The 20255-nt window shown below is 52.8% G+C and overlaps 1 protein-coding gene across 12 annotated transcripts in view; it reads left to right on the plus strand.

The window, feature by feature from the left end:
* NAV1 (neuron navigator 1) overlaps window positions 1–20255 on the plus strand; it is a 289741-nt gene that overhangs the window by 104542 nt on the left and 164944 nt on the right. For 11 of the 12 annotated variants that reach the window (XM_030929998.1, XM_030930002.1, XM_030930013.1 and 8 more), the window contains one exon: window positions 9260–10051. The exons of the other annotated variant lie outside the window; for it this stretch is intronic. In XM_030929998.1, coding sequence (XP_030785858.1) covers window positions 9260–10051 — 792 coding nt within the window. The remainder of the gene's footprint in view (window positions 1–9259; window positions 10052–20255) is intronic. 12 annotated transcript variants of the gene reach the window in all.

The raw sequence follows: 20255 nt of genomic DNA on the forward strand, positions 1-20255 counted from the left end.
GCAGAATGTGGGTACACGGCCCCTGACTATAATCAGTGGGTAGGAAAGGCAGAGCAGTGTGCGATGGGGTAGTCTGAGAAGGCCTCCTGGAGGAGCTGGCTCTGAAGCTGGGCCTTGAAGGGAGAATTGGATTTGAATTCATATAACAGAAGGCATTCAGGAAAAGGGCAGAGCAAAGCAAAGGTGCAGGAGTGGGGTCAGACCTGGACCAGGGGCATTTAGAGGAAAGCATTAGAGGGCAAGTTTACCAGCAGGTGAAGCCAGAGTGGGGAAGGGCTTGAGTAGTGCGTGTTGGCCAGCACTGGCCTCTAGGGCAGCCAGATAGCAGAGGCCGGAAGACTGTCCTTCCCTGGGAGGCCATTTAGGTCATCAGGTCAGAGAGATGATTCTCTGCAGGAGATCATGGAGTTCTGGCTTTAAAAGAAGGGAGGTCTCAATGCTTGGAGATCTGGACCCCACTCCCCAAGGACAGGAAGGAGAAACCCCATGCCTTATTGTGCACTGCCAGGGCTCCTCTGCTGAGAAACCAGTCACGAGAAATACAAGTCCCATGTTCTAGCCTGGGGGCCAGAACACTTGGGAGAAACAACAGTCAGCCCTGAGTCAGACCTCCCTAGCCCCTGACTTTCTAGCTGAGAAACCCTTGACTGAAGGAGGGGCCAGTTTTTTGGATTCCAGCTCCTATCCTCCCCTCCCAGGTCTGGAACAGGCCCTCCCAGGAGCCTTCAACCAGTTTCCACTCTCTCCAGGGCTACACAGCCCCGAGCCCTGCCTCTGAAAGGAGGGCCTGTGCCCCGTCCCTGTCCCAGCTTGGGGAGTCCCAGCCTCCAGCTGGGGACATGGGCTTCAGGCTCTGGTCTTGTTTACTTGTGTGACTAGAGGTGACTTGTTTTCCTTCTAAGGGACCTCATTTCTGCCCCGGTCCTTTCACATGACGGGCAGGCTCATCCCTGCTCTACCCGTGCCCTGTTGGCATAGGAATTTGTGTCCAGGCAGCTGTGAGCTCCAAGGAATGTGAGTTGTAGCTTAGAATTTCTCGGCATTTCCACCCTCCTGGAAGCTCCCCCGAGACAGTTGAGCCAGAGGGCAGACTGAGGCCCATGACCTCTGGCTCCACTCCCAGCCTCTAGATTTCTCTGCCTCGTTTTCCCCAATAGACAGGAAGACAATAAATCTCTCTCTGGAGCCCACACACCTGATCTGTAGCCCAGAGGAAAAATCCCCAACCACACTGAGCTCAGGGAGTCTTCTGGGGCCAGAGAGGGTGAGCCGGGGACCTGCAGTGTCCACAGAAATGTCTCAACTACCAATGCCCTGGCGAAGCAAAGGCAGTGGCGGAGCTAATGGACCAATTTAGGAAGGCTTCCTGGATGAGGCCCTGGAGGTGTGAGCCACCCAGAGCAGCCATATTGGACCACTGTATCTAGTGTCTCCTTTTTTTTTCAGCAAGTGGGAGTGGGGAATGGGGCTGAAGTACCAGCTGGGATTACTGCCTGGGCTGTGAGTATACCTTGCCCACTTTTCCCCCCTGCCTCGCAGAGGTGTGGTGAAACTCTCCCCATGCCTCTGGGCAGAGCAGAGATTTAGGGGCAGAAGAGGGTCTCATCCCTGAATGCCCCAAGGTCATTCCTCTGAAGAACTGGAGCTTCCTTCAAAGGAGCAAGGCAAGGGTCCACTGGCCTCACTCTGGCCCAGGGCTTCAGGGAAGGGAGAAAAGATGCTGCTGGGCCACCATCCCAGAAGCTTGGCTTCCATTCCACACACCAGCTGCACTGTGTCTTGCCACGGGATATTAAGAGGTCACTGCTGTTTACAATTCCCTACACATCTGTTCTGAGTCACGCATTCATTCACTGAATCGATCGTCATTCACCGAATGTTTTTGAGAGCCCACTGTGTGCACAGAGCTGGGATGGGTTTTGAGAAAAAGTTCAATCGAAGATGGATCCTTGGAAAACACCAATGGGTGAATGACGAATGACAGCCCTGAACATTAGGAAATGATTAAAGTGGCTGCAGTGAACTGCGTGGGGAGAGTCAGGGAAGGCGGCTTAGAGTAGGTGGATTTGGCCTCAAGAGGGGCCAGGGAGAAGAGAGGACTCTAATTCTACCTCCAAAACCAGCTCCTCCTGAAGCCTTCCCATCTTGATGGCAACTCCAATCTTAGAGTTGTCCAGGCCTAAATCCTTGGGGGGACATGCTTGGTTCCTCTCTTTCCCATACACCCACATTTGGCCAATAGCAAATTCTAACAGCTTCAAAATATATCCAGAGCCTGACCACTTCTCACTGCCACCACAGTCACCACCCAGTTCCAAGCCACCATCATCTCTCACTTGGGTGACTGCAACTGCTTCTGCCCTTGAGCCCAGCAATTTGCTCCCCACACAGCAGCCAAAGTGGCCTTTTCAAGAGGGAAGCCAGGTCATATCACTCTCTGCTCCCATCCTGCCAAGGCTCCCATCTCACTGGGAATAAAAGGCCAAGCCCTTGTAATGACCTAAAAGGCCCTCTCTGCACAGGCCTCACATTTTCTCTCTGACCACATCCCCTGCCACTGTCCTCTCCCTTCCTTTCTTTCCAGCCATGCCGATCTCCTTGCTTTCCTTTGAAAACAGCAGACACGGCCAGATGCAGTGGCTCATACCTGTAATCTCAAGACTATGGGAGGCCGAGGCCAGAGGATCAGTTGAGCCCAGGAGTTTGAGAGCAGCCCGGGCAACATACTGAGACCTTGCCTCTACACACACACACACACACACACACACACACACACACACACACACACAAATTAGCCAGGCATGGTGGTGCACACCTATAGCCCAGGAGGTCGAGGCTGCAGTAAGCTGTGATTGCACCACTGCACTCAAGCCTGGGTGACAAGGTGAGAGTGAGACCCTGTCTCAAAAAGAAAAAAAAAGAAAAGAAATGAAAAGAAAACCAGGCACACGCACCCTCAGGGCCTTTGATCCTGGTAGGCTGTTCCCTCTGCCTGGAAATCTTTTCTCCCAGATATCCATTGGCTCCCAAATTGCTCCCTCTTTTCCTTGAGATCTTTACTCAAATGTTCACCTTCTCAGTGCAGGCTTTTTTGGGCCACCATATGGAACATTCACCCCTGCCCCTGGATAGTTCATATTCCCCTTCCTGCTTTTTTCTTCTTAGCACTTTTTAGTAACTAACATCTCTCTCTAATTTATTGTCTTTCTTATCCATTAGAATATAAATTCACGAGGACAGGAATTTTGGTCTGTTTGTTCTCTGTGGTATCTTCCAGCACCTATCGTAGCTGGCACTGAGCACGGCACGAGTAGTCAGGAGCTGGTCATCCAGATGCAGACAAGACCGCGCTCAGCCGTCAGCTATTTCCACAGCCCTAGCCTGGCTTGGGTGATTGCAACTGCTTCTGCCCTTGAGCCCAGCAATTTGCTCCTCACACAGCAGCCAAAGTGACCTTTTCAAGAGGAAAGCCAGATCATGTCACTCTCTGCTCCCAGCCTACCGAGGCTCCCATCTCACTGGGAGTAAAGTTTTGGGTTACTCAAGAAGTCCCACATTTTGGGTGCTCAAAAAGTCCCTGCTGATTAGCTGGAATGACATGAGGGAATGACATGGTGGAGAAAAGGACAAAAAGAAATGGGGAGCAATGGCTAGAGGGCTTTCCACAAAGGCAGGGGTGTTGGCATCTGCTAGAGAGGTGATGAGGAGACCTCATGGTAGGCGTCTAAGCAGAGAAAACGTATGGAGAATGCTTGTCACTCAGTTGGGCAGTGACAGCTCCATGCTGGTCCAGAGTGAGTGGGCTAGGCTTGAAGAGCCATGTGGCTGGGTTCCTAGCCCTTGCTCTCCAGATCCTGACTATGGTCCTAGAAATCAAGAAAAAACTCCCCTGCTCTGCCCATAACCCTGCAGGAAGCCAAGTATGGGCTCATGTGCCCCCTTCTCCCTCCCTCAGATCTCCCCTTCTCCCAAGATCACCTTTCTCTCTTCCTTCCTTCTTTCCTTCCTTCCTTCCTTTTCTCTTTCTTTCTTCCCTTCCTTCCCTCCCCTTCTCTTTTCTTCCCTTCTTTCTTTCCTTCCTTCCTTTCTTTCTTTCTGCCCTTCCTTCCTCCCTCCCTCCCTGCTCTTTCTCTCTTTCTTTCTGCCCTTCCTTCCCTTCCTTCCTTCCTCCCTCCCTGCTTTCTTTCTCTCTCTTTCTTTTTCTTTTCTTTCTTTCCTTCCTTCCTTCCTTCCTTCCTTCCTTCCTTCCTTCCTTCCTTCCTTCCTTCCTTCCTTCCTTTCTTTCCCTTTCTTTCTTCTTTCTCTTCTTTCTCTTTCTTTCTCTCTCTCTGTCTGTTTCTCTCTCTCTCCCTCCCTCCTTTCCCTTCCCTCTTTCTCTTTTTTCTTTTTTTTTTTGAGACAGGGTCTCACTCTGTGGCACAGTAGTGCAATCTCAGCTCACCACAACCTCCGCCTCCCAGGCTCAAGCAATTCTCCTCCCAAGTAGCTGGAATTACAGGCGCGTGCCACTATCGGCCAGCTAATTTTTGTATTTTTAATAGGAACAGAGTTTCACCATGTTGGCCAGGCTAGTCTCGAACTCCTGACCTCAAATGATCCACCCGCCTCAGCCTTCCAAAGTGCTGGGATTACAGGTGTGAGCCACCACACCGGGCCCCAAGGTCACCTTTAAAGGTCAATGAGCTAGGAACATCCTGGCCACCTTCCCACCCTCTCCTGTCTTTGGCTCTCCCTGACCCCCAGTTCTCCTAACACAATCCCAACTGACAGATTCCCCAGACCCCCCACAGACACCCGGATTACATCCGTTTCTAATCACAGGGGTGTGAGAATGTAAAATCACACAGCATGCGTCTCCTTGGCTGTATGCCTACATCTTCATTCCTCAAATTGCTTTAAGTTATCTGTCAACAGATGTGGTCAAATCACTCATCCTATCGCCATTCCAGAAACTACCAATGCCTTTGGAAAGAGAGGAGTGGGGTGATGAGCTGGTCTTTGGGGCGCTGGGGATTGGGGACTTTCATGATTCCAAACCAGCCTCTTTCTCCACCTCCCCTTTAGAAACTTGGTTACTGACATCACCAGCACCCACTGCCTGCCCAGTCAGGCCTCTCCCTCATCACATAGCCTCTTCATTGATCACTGATGGTAGGATCTCTCTTCAGAGGACAATTTGAAGCCTGTCATTCTAGAGAAGGGGTAAATGACTGAGTGGTAGGGGCTCAGGGCTGGGTTTGGAGATAATGTGACAGTGCAGGTCCTTCTCTTTTTAGGAATCACTCGAGGAAACATTCTGCACATATTGGTTTTATCGACTGATGCTGGAATGGCTGTTGCCACGGCAGCACAGCGCTCCCACTGCAGTAGAGGATAGTGGGAAACTCACGGGATGTGAAAAGAATCAAAAAAGAGCCAGACAGAGGGAGAAGTCACATTAGGGAGTGTCAGAAACTTCCTGGATACCAAGATGGCCATTTAAAGGGACCACCACCTGGCCACAGCAAGACCCTTTAAAGAATGACAGTGCACAGAGACTGGCACTCAAGGGGATTGGCACTGAATTAATCCATGAGATGTGCATAGAAGTCATCTTCCATTTTATAAACTGACAGGTGACATTTCATGTAGGACAAAGTGTGAAGCACTAGGTTTAGATGGTAGGGAGGAGGCTTCTCTTATTGACAACACTTTTTTCTCTTCTCAAAAGAGGCAGAATTTCAAGAGCTGTTTCTTGAAGGAAGCAAAAGGACTTGGGATTTGGGGAATAGGATATCCCATGAGAGCATGAGACAAGGTACAGAGGAACAAAGAGGAATAAAGACAGGGGGAAGGGACCAGGCCAAAACACCAAATCAAATGAGAGAGCAAGATAACCAGGAAGGAAGGAAGGAAGGAAGGAAGGAAGGAAGGAAGGAAGGAAGGAAGGAAGGAAGGAAGGAAGGAAGGCAGGAAGGAAGGAAGGAAGGAAGGAAGGAGGGAGGGAGGGAGGGAGGGAGGGAGGGAAGGAAGGAAGGAAGGAAGGAAGGAAGGAAGGAAGGAAGGGGGGAGGGGGGAAGGGGGGAAGGGGGGAAGGGAGGAAGGGAGGAAGGGAGCAAGGGAGGAAGAGAGATCCAGCCCTGGGGAGGAAGCATAAGGTGACAAGGAAATGCAACAAGGACAGAGCAACAAGTGAAACAGTGTTTCGTACCAATTCTAAAGAATTTGAGAGGCACTAACCTACAGACATGGGTGTCAGAGATGAGGGACCAAATTAAACCAGGGGAGAGGGCACCAGGTTTTGCTCACAGCAGAATACACTGGGTGGAATGTGTGACTTTGAAAATATACACAGTAAAAATAAGCTTTCTCAGCCAAGATGGTAGCCAGTGAATTTCCCTTTGTCTGCTAAGGAGAAGATGAATTTACATGCAGAAAGAGGATATAGAGACAACAAGTAAGAACAACTGTAACCTGGCAAGTCAGAGAATAGGTGGTGTCAGATTCTCAAATTGCGATTTTTAGGAAAGGTGTGGTTCTCCTGTGATTGAGTTAGGGGCATCTTGTGTAAATTAGAGAATGACCTGTGAGTAAGGATGAGGACTGTTAGAAGTGATGGCTTGTGACTGCATTACAAATACCCTGAAGGATGGGGTAGGAAGGGTATGGTCATGCTTACTCAAAGATTTGGCACCAAAGGTGGGGCCTGATCCCTTGCTTGAGCTGGGACCTCATGTTTGGACATAAGCATGGGTACTTCATGTGTGCCCAGGAAAGAAAGTCCCATGATTGGCCTCGTCCTTTGGGCACTCTCTGTGCCTTGGCCAAGTTCTGGCATGATACCACTCACGTCCCTTTAACCAGTTCTTCACTGCTTGTCATTTCCTATCTGGAACCACGAACCCTGGTTCCACCCGAGTTTTCTAATGCTAGACATAAGCCTCTGAAGCCAGTCTGCATTGTGCATTGCAGATGGTACAGAATCCTCTTGTAAACCTTTGTACCAACTCCTGTCCTCTACTCCTCGTTATTCTTGTAATTGGAATATATACATCTATGTCTGTCTACCTGAGATGAATGTGTTGATGTGTGTGGCATTGCTTTTTTCACAGGGACAGGATTATTATTTTCCCAAGTCGTGTATTGTCTACCTTGTGTTCCCTGCCAGACAGGAAATACAAGAGTCCAGAGTTCCTCGAGGACAGAATTGCCATCTTTTTTTCTGTGTCTCCAAGACAGCCAAGAGTCCATGCTTCTTACCAAACACTTCTCTGCTTGAGAACTCTATATTCTCAGTGCCACTTATCCTTTCTGCTATGATCTCTGTCATGGCAGATTTTATGGCATCTCAATCTGGTATTCCTGGGATACCACCAGAACCCTACAGTGCTCAGGCCTCCAAATCCATTTAACCAACAGAGTTGCAACACCTGCTCCATGCAAGGTGCTGAGTGACACAGTTCTATACCCGGAGAGATCCTGCGCTGGTGGGGGAGACAGACAGAGACACAAATACATTTCACACCAGGCAGGAGGTGATGATTAGTGTTAGGAGAGTGCGTAAACCATGAGACTCACACACAGAGTTCTTCAGATTCTAGGAGAAAGGGAGGAAAGGAGCCAGAGAGATGGAGGTTGGGTTTGGGGTGGGGAGATAATCTGATGGTTACCACATTTTGGCAAAAAGTTCTTAGGGCTTTATAATCCCTAGAGTTTGGCTCCATCTGGGGCCTACCCCTCCTGGAGCAAGCTTTGCTTTCAGAGAATTCCCCTCCACTTTCTCCTATCCTTCACCTCTCCTGAGAGCCTTTTGCTCAGGCAACCTGGCGGTGACTTGGGAGGCCATTGGAGGATGGGCAGTGTCCCCTCTACTGAGGTACAGTCCTAGGCAAACTGCAGACTACTCCATCTGGCTCTTGTTCCCCCTCCACCCCATCCCTGTCCCCTGGGTCCAGTTAGGAGGAAAGGAAGAAGGACTTGGGAAACATCTTTTAAAGGCACTCCGCTGCTCTGCTCAACTCTGGCAGGCAAGGGACCCAGTGCAAAGCCTCCTCTTGATTCCCTAGGTTTGACACAGGCCTTTACAGTTCCAAAGCCCTTCTACCTGTGAAGCTGGTATTATAACCACTGTAAAAGAAAACAGAACCAGAGGGGTTCAATGACTTTGACAAGGTCATGTGGTTAATTGGAACAGAAACCCAGTCTCCTGATCTCAAGAATTACTCCTTCCCCTGCAAAGCCCTCAGCCCCCTCCTCAGTCAACCCTAGGCCCCTTCTCTCCAAGCCACCCGTGTCCTACCCCCATCCCCTACCTCCTGGGCTCAGGAGGGCAACCTTGAGCCTCAGAGACTGAAGTAGGGCGGGACTGGGAGTTTCCTGGGGGGAAACCAAAGACGGCTTGGGGTTGGGGTAGGGGAACGAGCACTCTGGATATCATTCCTCCATCCCTCTCCCGATATCTCTCCCAGGCCCACAGGCCCACTCTCCCTCCCGCATTCTGAGCCGCCCTCTCTCTGTCTCTTTCACCGGCACCTCCACACCTCCTCAACAGACCTTTATCCTGGACACGGCAGGGGGTCACCCGTGCCCTCCGAGAATCCAAGAACCCGCCCCGCCTCTAGGCGGAAAGCTGGGAGAAAAACTGGCCCGATCCTTTATCTCCCCCCTACCCCCCACTCATCCGCCCCTGGAGCTCCGCTCGCAGATACCTCCCCCTCCCGAGCCAGAAATAGACACACTCTCTCTCCCCCACCTCCCTCCCCTTGCGCACACTCGCTCCCCTCCTCCTGTTTGCTCCCCGCCTTCCCCTTCCCTCCTTCCTCTGCTAGGAGCTGCAGCCTGCAGCCTCGACTCTGGCTGGCTGGCTGAGTGCGGCCGGGGCGCTGCCGGGCAGTGCGGTGTCCACGGGACTGACAGGAAGGCAGGCCGCGGGCTGGGATCCGGACACCAAAGCACCGCAGGGCGCCGCAGGAGCCGCGGGGCTTCCATCCTTCCTTTGACTGATTTTTAAATTTTAATTTGTATTTTCCCCGCCGCCCCGCCCCTTTTCCTCCGACCTCGCCCTATCGCTCCCCGGCTTCCCTGCTCTTTCCTTTTTCCTGGCTTCCTTCCTCTCGTTTCTTTCCCCTGCGCCCTCGGCTTGCCTCCCTCCCTCCTCCCTCGCTCCCTCCCCCTTCCTCTACCCTTCTTCCTCGGTTTCTTCCGTCCTCTTTCTCCCCCTCCTCCCCCCGCCTCCTCCTCCTGGGCTCCCGCCCCCTGCCCCCTCCCCCCGTGCCTGCAGACGCGCGGATCGTCCATGCGCTCCTCGCGGGCAGAATGCTGGGCAGCAGCGTCAAGAGCGTGCAGCCCGAGGTGGAGCTGAGCAGCGGCGGCGGCGACGAGGGCGCGGACGAGCCGCGGGGCGCCGGCAAGAAGGCGGCGGCGGCGGACGGCAGAGGCATGCTGCCCAAGCGCGCCAAGGCGCCCGGCGGCGGCAGCGGCATGGCCAAGGCCAGCGCGGCTGAGCTGAAGGTCTTCAAGTCCGGCAGTGTGGACAGCCGTGTCCCCGGTGGGCCGCCAGCCTCCAACCTGCGCAAGCAGAAGTCGCTCACCAACCTCTCTTTTCTCACGGACTCCGAGAAAAAGCTGCAGCTTTATGAGCCCGAGTGGAGCGACGATATGGCCAAGGCGCCCAAAGGCTTAGGCAAGGTGGGGTCCAAGGGCCGTGAAGCTCCGCTGATGTCCAAGACACTGTCCAAGTCGGAGCACTCGCTCTTCCAGGCCAAGGGCAGCCCGGCGGGCGGCGCCAAGACCCCCCTGGCTCCACTTGCGCCCAGCCTGGGAAAGCCGAGCCGGATCCCTCGAGGACCCTATGCGGAGGTCAAGCCGCTCAGCAAGGCGCCTGAGGCTGCCGTGAGCGAAGATGGCAAATCCGACGACGAGCTGCTCTCCAGCAAGGCCAAGGCGCAAAAGAGCTCTGGGCCCGTCCCCTCCGCCAAGGGCCAGGAGGAGCGCGCCTTCCTCAAGGTGGACCCCGAGCTGGTGGTGACAGTGCTGGGAGACCTGGAGCAGCTGCTCTTCAGCCAGATGCTGGGTAAGTCCTGCCGCCCCGCCCCGCCCCGCCCCTGGCTTTCTCCTAACCAGCTGCTGGGGAAGGTGTGGGGAAAGAGAAGCCTCCTCCCCATGTGCCTTCCCGGAGGGCCCTCCTGTTCACGATCAGGCTGTGATGGGCATTGCGCCCAGATGTGCTGAGCTGGCCCACCTCCAGATGCGCATGGCTCAAGTGTACCTTCTTAAAGACATTACAGGCTGGAACCCCGGCTTGACTCTGGCCTGCCCTAGGTGAGCTGGACAATGGGTGGGGGTTGGGGGGGGGTCACCGGCTCTCAGAAATAGAGCCAGAATCCCAATATGGCAAAACCTGGGACTGGTGGAAACCTCCGTTGTGGTGTGGCCTGCGCTTGACGGGAGCATCCCGCATTGCAAGGGGAGCGTCCAGCGAGAGCCCGGATCTAGAGGACAGCTGTGGGAGAGCAGATGTGAGGGCTGGTTGGCCCCGGAACACAGCTGAGGCTCCACTTCCTCTGTGGATCCCGAGTGGGAACGCGAGTCGGATTTCCCCGCGGTGTGAGGATTCTGGCCAAGAGAAGCGTCTAGGGCCGGGGGTGGGCGGGCTGCCAGCTGCGCGCATCTGGGCGCACGTCCTATACCTCAGCCCCAGCTCTGGCCCCAACCCCTACACCCGCCGGTCTTTTAGGGCGTGTGGAAAGCTCGGGGCTTTAGCGCCGAGACTCCTGTTGGACCGGGAAGCCTTTGCCCTGTGGCTAATGGAAGCCGAGCAGGCGGGAAGGGAGGAACAAAGCTTGCTCGAGTGGAGGAAGCACGCAGAGCTGCTCCATTGTTCTCGGTGCCTGAAGAGTCTATGCAAAAAAACCCGAAGCGGGCCCCAGAACTGCTCTTTCTCTCCCCGGAGAGTCCCTGCCCTCAGAGAAGGATAGATCTGGGATATGCCGGACGCCAGGCGGCCATGCCTCGGGAACTGGCACGGGCCCTGTTGGGGCCACGGAACAAGGACGGCAAGGCCTGGAGCCCAGGCGAGCTGCTTTGGCTGCGCGGACTTGTTGCGGTGGCTGGGATGTGGGTCCTCTGGCGCCGAGGGACCCGAGCTTCCTGGGTACCCGGCAGGCTGCCCGCCCGCTGGGGGCTGGGAAGGGGCGTGCCCATGCGCGTGTGAAGGGGCGGGGCCGAGTGACGGGCTGGGCGGGTGGGAAAGATGCAAGAGCTCGCCCGGCGACCCTGGAGAATGCGAAGCTGGAGGAGACCGATTTGGCCTGCTGCAGTCTTCCTAGGGACCCTCGACTCCTGTGTGGGCTAGGATGAGAGTCTAACAGCGGCAAGGATTTGGACCTTTGGAGAACCGATCCTCACGCAGAAGGCCGCAAATGGGCTTTGCAGGGACAATCAGGAGACTGGACAAGGGCAAAAGAAGAACAGCCTTTTCCCCTGGGAGCCCCTCCTGAAGGTGGGGATGGCTGGGTGGGTGCAGAAGCTGACCAGGCAGCCTCACTCTGCAAAGGGAGTGTGCCACCCGGTCCTCAGTGTGGGGCTAAGGCTGTCAAAGGCCCTACCCCAGGGAATGGGGCAAGAGAGACAATAAGGGAAAAATTTAGTACATTTTTGGCAGGCACCATGGCAGGCACCAAGGAGGGGTATGGGCAAAATGCAACTGGCCCATGTGGTAGAGAGCCCTGCTGAGGGACTGAAAGCAGGGTGAGAGAGGAAGGGACCGTGTGTGTGTGTGTGTGTGTGTGTGTGTGTGTGTGTGTCAGACTGAGAGAGGGACTTGGCCAGGGAGGGCAAGGGAGTGTCAGGGCACAGAATAGCAGAAGGCACAGAACCCTTTTCAAGGTCAAGGCTTTACTTGTCAGGCCTGACTTAGCTGGTCTGTGTCCTCCCCAGACCTGGAAGCCATCACACTGTCCCAGAAGCTGACTGCCCACTGAAGCCCTCTTAGTTGCTCCTCAAGAGGAGCCAAACAGCCCTGAGCTGGCTAGGGAGGTGGGAGGAGGGGCAAGAGTGGGGAGGACAGCAGGCGGGGGAGGGCAGGAGAGGAGGAGAAGCTGAGCTTTGGTCCCTTATTTCTGCTCAGCAGTTGCCACTTCTCAAAGCACACTGACACAGGAGCCTTTCAGCAACCTTGGAAGTCAGGAGAGAACACCTCCACTTCCCAGTTAGGGAAATGCAGGGTCAAAAGCATTGAGGGCCTTAAAGTCATCTATGAGTTCATGGTGGAAGGGAGATTCTGCATTGATCTCCTGAGTCCTAAGTCACAGCTCCTGGGAGACCTGATTGAGAGAGGAAGAGTCAGCAGGCAGAGGGACCCGCCCAAGGCTGTGTCTACTGGGTGTGGGCCACCAGAGCTGCCTGGTTGACCCCACAGAGGGCTGAGGGGCTTAGCTCTCTGGGATGGGGAGAGAAGGGTGGAAACTTCCAAACCTGCCAGTCTCCAGCTGAGAGGACCCAAAGTTTGGGGTTGGGGAATTGGTTCAGACTGTAGCAAGGCAGAGCCTGGTGTCAAACGGTGGTGGGGAGGAAAGGAGGGGAGCTGGTGACCTCCAAACTAAGCTTTTCCCTGTGTGAAGGGTGGAGGGCAGACTGCCTGGGGGAGGGGTAGAGGGAGAGGAACTACAGAGGGAATCCGTCTTCCAGAGCCCATGAAGGTGGTGTTCGGGTATCAGGCAGGCCCTCAGTGTAGAGCAGGGTGGCCTCTGGGGGGAAGAATGGTGCCTTGATGTTTCAGGATTGTGATTGAAGACACTGGGCATTTGTCCCCACCTCAGTGGAGCTCAGTGTCCAGTTATGTTCACTCCCTAGTACCATCCTAGATCCAAGAGGCTGCCAAGAATCAATTTCTGAGGCGGAGAGAGGGGGTAGGAGTGAGGCAGCTTCAAGCCAGAGCCTTTCTGTAATAAAAGGGAAGGACTGAAACCTGATCATCCCGTTCCCAGAAATCAGCCGGGGTCCCAGCTGGTCTAGGCAGGCTCCCTGTCCCTTCTCTAACCTTGGAAGCTGCCAAATAACTAGGGCCCCACTGGGGAACCCTAGAAACTTGGAAGACTGAGGGGTGAGTACCAAGGGCACATGGGCTAATTCCAGGAATCAGATGCCTCTGGACCCTGGCCTGATACTCACATCAGGCAATTTGGCTCCAGAAGAACGACCACCAGGCCCTTGGCCTGGGTCTGGGGGCTAAGCTGGAGGCTGCATTCCTGAGTTCTCTGTGTAGAAGTCCTAAGCTCTGTGACCCCCTCTGGGACTCAGTTTCCTCATTTGTGAGTGGAAGAGACCCTCCCATGGCTCATCCTTACCCCATAGGGATGGGAAGGGGGTGTAGATTAAGGTGATGAGACCTGGAAAATGTCCCAAGTGGCTTGAAGAGAGCCTGTATTAATACAAAGCAATAAAATACAGATGCACCTCAATTTATCATGGGGTTATGTCCCATTAAGCCCGTTGTAAGTTGAAACTATTGTAAGTCAAAAATGCACTGAATACACCTCATGTACCGAACGTCATAGCTCAGCCTAGCCTACCTTAAATGTGCTCAGAACACTTATATCAGCCTACAGTTAAGCAAAATCATCTAATGTAAAGCCTATTTCATAATAAAGCTGCATATTTCATGGAATTTATTGAATACTATACTAAAAATGAAAAATAGAATGGTTGTATGGGTACTAGAAGTATAGTTTCTACCAAATGTATTACCTTCATGTGATCATAATGCCAAAAAATCAGAAGCCAAACAATCACAAGTCGGGGACTGTCTGTACTATAGTGACACCCCAAATCTTCCTAGCTCATCATCCCTGGGCCTGAGGATCTCAAAGTAAAACCAGTCTTTTGACACCCCAGGTGTTCATGTTCCCTCCTTCTGTCCTCCAGGAAAAGGGGGCAAAGTGAGACAGCTAAGACTGCCCAAGGTCAGGACGTAAAAGAACCCAGGAACCTGGACTTCCTAGTCCCTCTTCCTCTTGAAGGGGTCTGGACCCACACAAGGGGTTGTCATGACAACAGTTAGGCCCTCAGAAGTGCAGGCCAAGTAGAAATGAGGAAGAAAGGCAGGAAGCTATTAATTTCTAAGCCAGTTGATGTGAATTTTTTGCAGGGAGGGGTGGTGCAAGGGGGTCACTCCAGAGAATGTGCTCTGGGATACTTTGAGTAGCAGGGGAAAGAAATGTGTTCACAAATACTTCATTTTCCTTTTTATTCAGTGCATTGTGAGGCTGGGGTGGGTAAAGAATTCTCCAAAGAACTGCCGCCCAGAACAGATAGGTGATATGTGGAAATTTAGCCAGCACCCTCAGATTCCCTGAGGCCTAGCAGGAGAGTGAGGACAAAGCTCACTTCTGCCCTTCCCCTGGGCAGCACCAATAGTGATGGAGGATGCTTGTGGAATCACAGGCAGGAGGAAGGGCTGTGGCAAGGTGCAGCAACCTGCAGGTGTGTGTGTATGTGTGTGGAGAAGGCACTGGCACAGAACCTTGGAGCTGTGAGACCTCCTGCCTTCCTCCAGGTTAGCACCGAGAATATTTATTTTCTTACCGTATCCAGAAAGTTTTCTTCCAAGACTAGGCTTGGGCCCCTACCTAGGTCATGTTCCTCTCCTTTGGGCATTGCCTTGTTCTGACTGCTGCAGTCAAAGCTGTTGGCTTTGACTCACAGCCCATGGCTCTGCCTCTGAGAGTAATGCATGGATGAATAAGTAGGTCCTCGAGGCAGTTCCTCTACTCTGGGGAGAAGGTACAGATGGAGGAGAAGTGCCCAGAGCTACTCTGGCTCTCTGAAACTTAAACCAACCGAAGGAGATACCCTTTACCATCCATCACTGATGGCTGTAACCCCAAGCCACAGGCCCCTTCTAGACCTGGATTGAATTGGTAGCAGGACCAAGTCACCTGGAGTCTTGGGATGTTTCCTGACGCTTTCCTCTTGTTTTACCCCTTCCCACTCTCTCTGCCCAATTTGATACTGTGGCTACAACTGCCCACCCCCACCACCCGCCCCCATCACAAGCTGATGATCATTCCTCTTCTGCTGACCTCCAATCTTGCCTTTCTCTGCAGCTATCCTTCCACATACATATACCACACCTCACAGCCTCTGACCCTGAGGCTGAAGGTGCAGACTGCTCCATGTGGTACAAGGGAGAGCCAGTGTTGTGTTGAGCAGGCTGAGCAGAGCCCTCAGGGTCCATAACTGCAGCTCAGCCACCTCTGCAGCATACTGCAAAGTCTTCCTGGATAGCCAAGTCACTTTCTCTCTGCAGAGCGCTCCACCTCCCTCACCCTTCCCTGAGATTTCATAGAACCCTAGAATGGAAATTGTCTAGTTGAGCCACCTACCTCAAGCCAAAATTAATCCCACTATAGCATCATAGGCAGGTGGGTGTTCTGTTTACACTCTCCTAGTGACAGAGGGCTCATTACCTTATTTTCCAGGAAAGCACTCATTATTAGAAAGATATTTCTTCTGTTGAGCTTTGATTCTGTCTTCTGAGAATTTCTACCCATGGGTCTGAATTTGCTCTCTGGATGCTTACGGATGAAACTAGCCTGCCTTTCCCAGGATCCCCTTTATTTTATTTGGGGTCAGACGCCTATCTATGCTCTATTCGTCTTTTCTCCTTTTGCCTCCTCCTTCCATTTTTCTTCTGTTTGTCTTCTTTTGGAACAAGACCTGAGAGGAGATGCCTGACCTGTTCACCCTGACTCATGGGCCCAGTGGAGTCCAGCTCTCCACCTGGACCCCACTGTCTGCATCTCAGAGCGGCTCCCTGCCGGGGACCCACAGCACCTGGCTGGTCTTTCTCCTGGCCCAACCAGGAAGCTCTCCTCCCTAATGCCCAAAGCCTTCTCCCTCTGCCTGGAGAGCCTGAGGCAGTCAACGAGGGGAAATGGATGCCACATGTTTCTCATTTGCACTGGCTGACCTCCCCCCACACCCTGTTTGGATTACCCAGATGCGTTTGATGTCCCGGAGCCTGCGGCCTTTTCTCTCATGCACAGGAAGGGCCGGGTGGGGAGGCAGCGGTGGCCAGGCCCAGCTCACTGGCCCTGCGTAGGCAGGTTCCCTCCTACAGGAGGCAGACATCACCTCCCACACCTTCCCCTACACTGCTGCTTCTGGAGATTAGGCCTCCTGAAGGAAGCAGGACACCAGTGCCTTCAGGGTTCAGCTCCACCTCGTTCAGTGAACACAGGTCTTTGCTTCCTTCTGACCCCCAGAGATAAGGGGGCAGACTGGGAAGATGCCCCCGGAACTGTTTTTATCTCCCATCTGAAGGCTGAGGGAGGAGCAGAGTTGCACTAAAGGTGTGTCTGGCATGGCTGTCCAGTGTGGGTGCAGCAGTGTGTGCCTGGGATAAGCAGGGCGACCCGCTTTTCACCATGGTGCTTTTCACCTTGTATAAGCACCTTTTTTTTTCCCTAGACTTGATGCCTCTGGAATGTGGAGGGGTGTATTGCATGGGTGGGAAGCTCCCACTGGGGAGAATGAGGACCCACTGGGAGTTTCCAGACTGCTCAAGCCCATTCTGGTGCTGAGGTAGGGATGGGAGGGCATGGAGAGCAGCCCATGTCCAGGTTCACCCGCTAAGAGCTTTGGCTCCAGCAGGCCCCAAGCTCTCCCTGCCAGCACTGTTGTATGTTGCGTGTTTGACACACACTTCTCCAGCTCCAGCCAAACCTCAGCAAGGCAACCAGGACTCAGCAGGGTCTAGGCCTTGGCCTGAGCCATCCTGGAATCTATTTTAGACATCTCAATGATACATTTCACGGCCACTGGAGTGGGTGGTTTCTCTGCAGCGTCCTCTAATTTCTGGGCGGCAGCTCTCACTATGGGGTTCTCAGGGTGCTTTCTCCTGCCAGTTAGTGGCGTGGAAAGCAGGGACAAGGGCAGCCCCAAGCCCCAGTATGCTGTGTGTGCTCCCAGTGTTGGTCCTCGTGGAATCCCAGAGTTGTCATCAAGGTTATCCAGTTGGGGTGTTGCTGTTGGATGTGGTCTGGTCTGGAAGGTTGAATGTTGTAAGCTCTAGGTGTTTCCATGGAGAGCTGGGCTTGTAAACTACGACCTTGGGCTGAGCAGGAAGATAGCGAATGTTGAGAAAGCAAGACTTAGGCAAGTGTGACGAGAGGTATTGGGTTAATAGGTTGTGTGGCACATGGCACAAACCCCTAGAACTCGGGTGAGGTTGGGTGTCAGGGTGTGAAGACTAAGTGTGCAGTGAATGGTATGTGTTCACATTGGATCAGCGCATATAAACACAAACTCACCGGCTTGCAGCACATATGCACATACTAAAGGGACATTTGTGTGCATGTATATGTAACAGCTGGGCAGGTTTAAAAGAGTCTGAAATATGACCCTGGTGGAACAGCTTCCCCCAAACAGACCCCTAGGCAGAGCCCACTGGGGTTCGGACTCCTTGGCTTCTTTCCCAGAAAAGCACTGTAAGTGCTGGTTACTCCTCAGACTCTGAGGACACAGGCTCCCTTTGCCCTTGGTGACCCACTAACCAGGCCCTTCCCTTTTGAGGAAGTTGGCAGCCACCCAGCAGGCCCTGCTTTCTCTCTGCGGGGTCCCTAAACTGTCATGGGGTGTAGGATTCCAACATCCCCAGACTGAGGCTGCTTCCTAGGAGCTCCTGGGACCTGACTATCCCGGGGGGAAAAGAAAAGCTCAAGAATCAAAAGAATCAATAATCTAATAGTTACCAATAACATGTATCAGTCACTTGGTAAGTGAAAGGCATTGTTCTTGTTCCTAAATCCAAAATCCCTCTATAGCATCGTAGGCAGGTGGGTGTTCTGTTTACACTCTCCTAGTGACAGAGGGCTCACTACCTTATTTTCCAGGAAAGCACTCATTATTAGAAAGATATTTCTTCTGTTGAGCTTTGATTCTGTCTTCTGAGAATTTCTACCCATGGGTCTGAATTTGCTCTCTGGATGCTTACAGATGAAACTAGCCTGCCTTTCCCAGGATCCCCTTTATTTTATTTGGGGTCAGACGCCTATCGATGCTCTATTCGTCTTTTCTCCTTTTGCTTCTTCCTTCCATTTTTCTTCCATTTGTCTTCTTTTGGAACAAGACCTGATAGGAGATGCCTGACCTGTTTACCCTGATTTACGGACCCAGTGGAGTCCAGGTCTCCACCTGAACCCCACTGTCTGCATCTCAGAGCAGCTCCTTGCCGGGGACCCACAGCACCTGGTTGGGCTTTCTCCTGGCCCATCACTTAATACTCACAATAATTCTATGATCCTGGCACTTACAAGTGAGGAAACTGAGGCACTGAAATACAGGTAATCTGGCCAGGCACAGTGGTTCACACCTGTAATGCCAGCACTTTAGGAGGCCGAGGAAGGTCGATCACTTGAGCTCAGGAGTTTGAGACCAGCCTGGGCAACATTGCAAAAAGACACCAGCCTGTCTCTACTAAAAGTACAAAAAATTAGCCAGGATTGGTGGCTCACACCTGTAGTCCCAGCTACTTGGGAGACTGAGGTGGAAGGATCACTTGAGCCCGGGAAGTGGAGGGTGCAGTGACCTGAGATCATGCCACTGCACTCCAGCCTGGGTGATAGATCAAGACCGTGTGTGAATACAGGTAATCTGCCCAAAGCCAGTAAAGCAAGAGCAACAGAGTTAGGATTTAAACTTAACCCCGATGATAACCTGCCTCCAGGAGCCTCAAGACTCCCTCAGACATTGAGTTTGATTCCATTTAATTCAGGAGCAACTTGTCAAGCAGTTAGTGTCGGCAGAGCACTGTGCTTCCTGAGACTGAAGTTCTGGGCCCTGCTTGCTGGGTTCTGAAAGGCTGGATGAGGAGATAGAAGTGTCCAGGCTCATTCCAGTACAAGGCAGAGTGCAGCATGCTGTGAAGAAGCCAGAAAGGGTGACTGAGGACTCGGCCACCTGGAAGTGGCATCGGTGCATAGGGTGTGTGGGGGCACATGTGAGATGGGTGGGGAGGGGGACATGCTACAGAAGTGACGTGAATTTTGATAGAAGGGTGAGATTCTGGCAGTAGAGGCAAGAAAAGCTGGAAAAGGAAGGGAGGAGGAAATGTGGGCTTGATGGCAGGTAGTGAAGAGTCCTGTCTAGCTTAGAGAGGTGGAAAAGGTGGTGAAAGCAGAGATGAGATCAGAAAAACAGGTTGGAGTGGGATCATGGCTGATCCGACGTGGAGTGCACTGGGACTCAACTGTAGCCTCTGAGCAGACATTTGAGTGGAAGAGACCAATAAAAGTTCATCCCCAAAGAATCCCCAAAAGAGTCCTGTGCCCACTGGTCCTTAGAGATGTTGCTGATTGATGAGATCAGCCAGCCAGAGCCTCTGTGCTCCAGGAAGGATTACTCTTGCAGCCTATGCAGTGCCCACATGGGATGGATGGAGGGAGAGGACTCCTCCAGCCTCCTTACCAGAGGTTGGCCCTCTGAGAGGGTAGGGGCACCCCTTATCCTAACTCTTAGCCTAAACTCAAGTCTTCATCTTCCTCTGTTCCTTTGGTATGCCACCAGGCTGTTCCAGTTGTCATGCCCTGGGAATTGATTAGTCCCTGCTGAGTGAGGTGCAGTGCTCTGCCCTGACCAGGAATTGTTCCTCCACTGCCCCAGCCCTGGGAAGTGGCCTGCTGAAAACAGTCCCACAACCCACAGCAAAGCTTGAACCAGACTACATATAGCAGAACCAAGACATTAAACCAGTTTGGGACTAGACGGGAGCTTTTCAATTGCACACTATTCAGCGGCAGGCATAAGTGGTGTGGTGCCACGTACTAACTCTAGCTTTCTTGTTCGATCCAAGAAATCTTCCTGAAGGAGCTGGAAGTTGGGGAGGAATTTAAAGGAGTTTTAAAGGAATATTTATAGGAATCAGAGGCTGAGCGCAGTGGCTAACACCTGTAATCCCAGCACTTTGGGAGGCCAAGGTCGTAGAATTGCTTGAGCCCAGGAATTCAAGACCAGCTTGGGCAACAAAGCGAGACTACATCCTTACCAAAAGGGTTTTTAAAAATTATCTGGGCATGGTGGCATGTGCCTGTAGCGCTAGCTACTTGGGAGGCTGAGGTAGGAGGATCACTTGAGCCTAGGAATTTGAAACTGCAGTGGGCTATGATTGGGCCACTGCACTCCAGCCTGGGTGACAGAGCAAGACTCTGTCTCTAAAAACAAATGAATAATAAATAAAATAAATAAAGGAATCCAAGACATTTGGCACAATGGGAGAA

Source organism: Rhinopithecus roxellana, chromosome 1 (genome assembly GCF_007565055.1).
Source record: "Rhinopithecus roxellana isolate Shanxi Qingling chromosome 1, ASM756505v1, whole genome shotgun sequence".
NCBI classification, from domain to species: Eukaryota; Metazoa; Chordata; class Mammalia; order Primates; family Cercopithecidae; genus Rhinopithecus; species Rhinopithecus roxellana.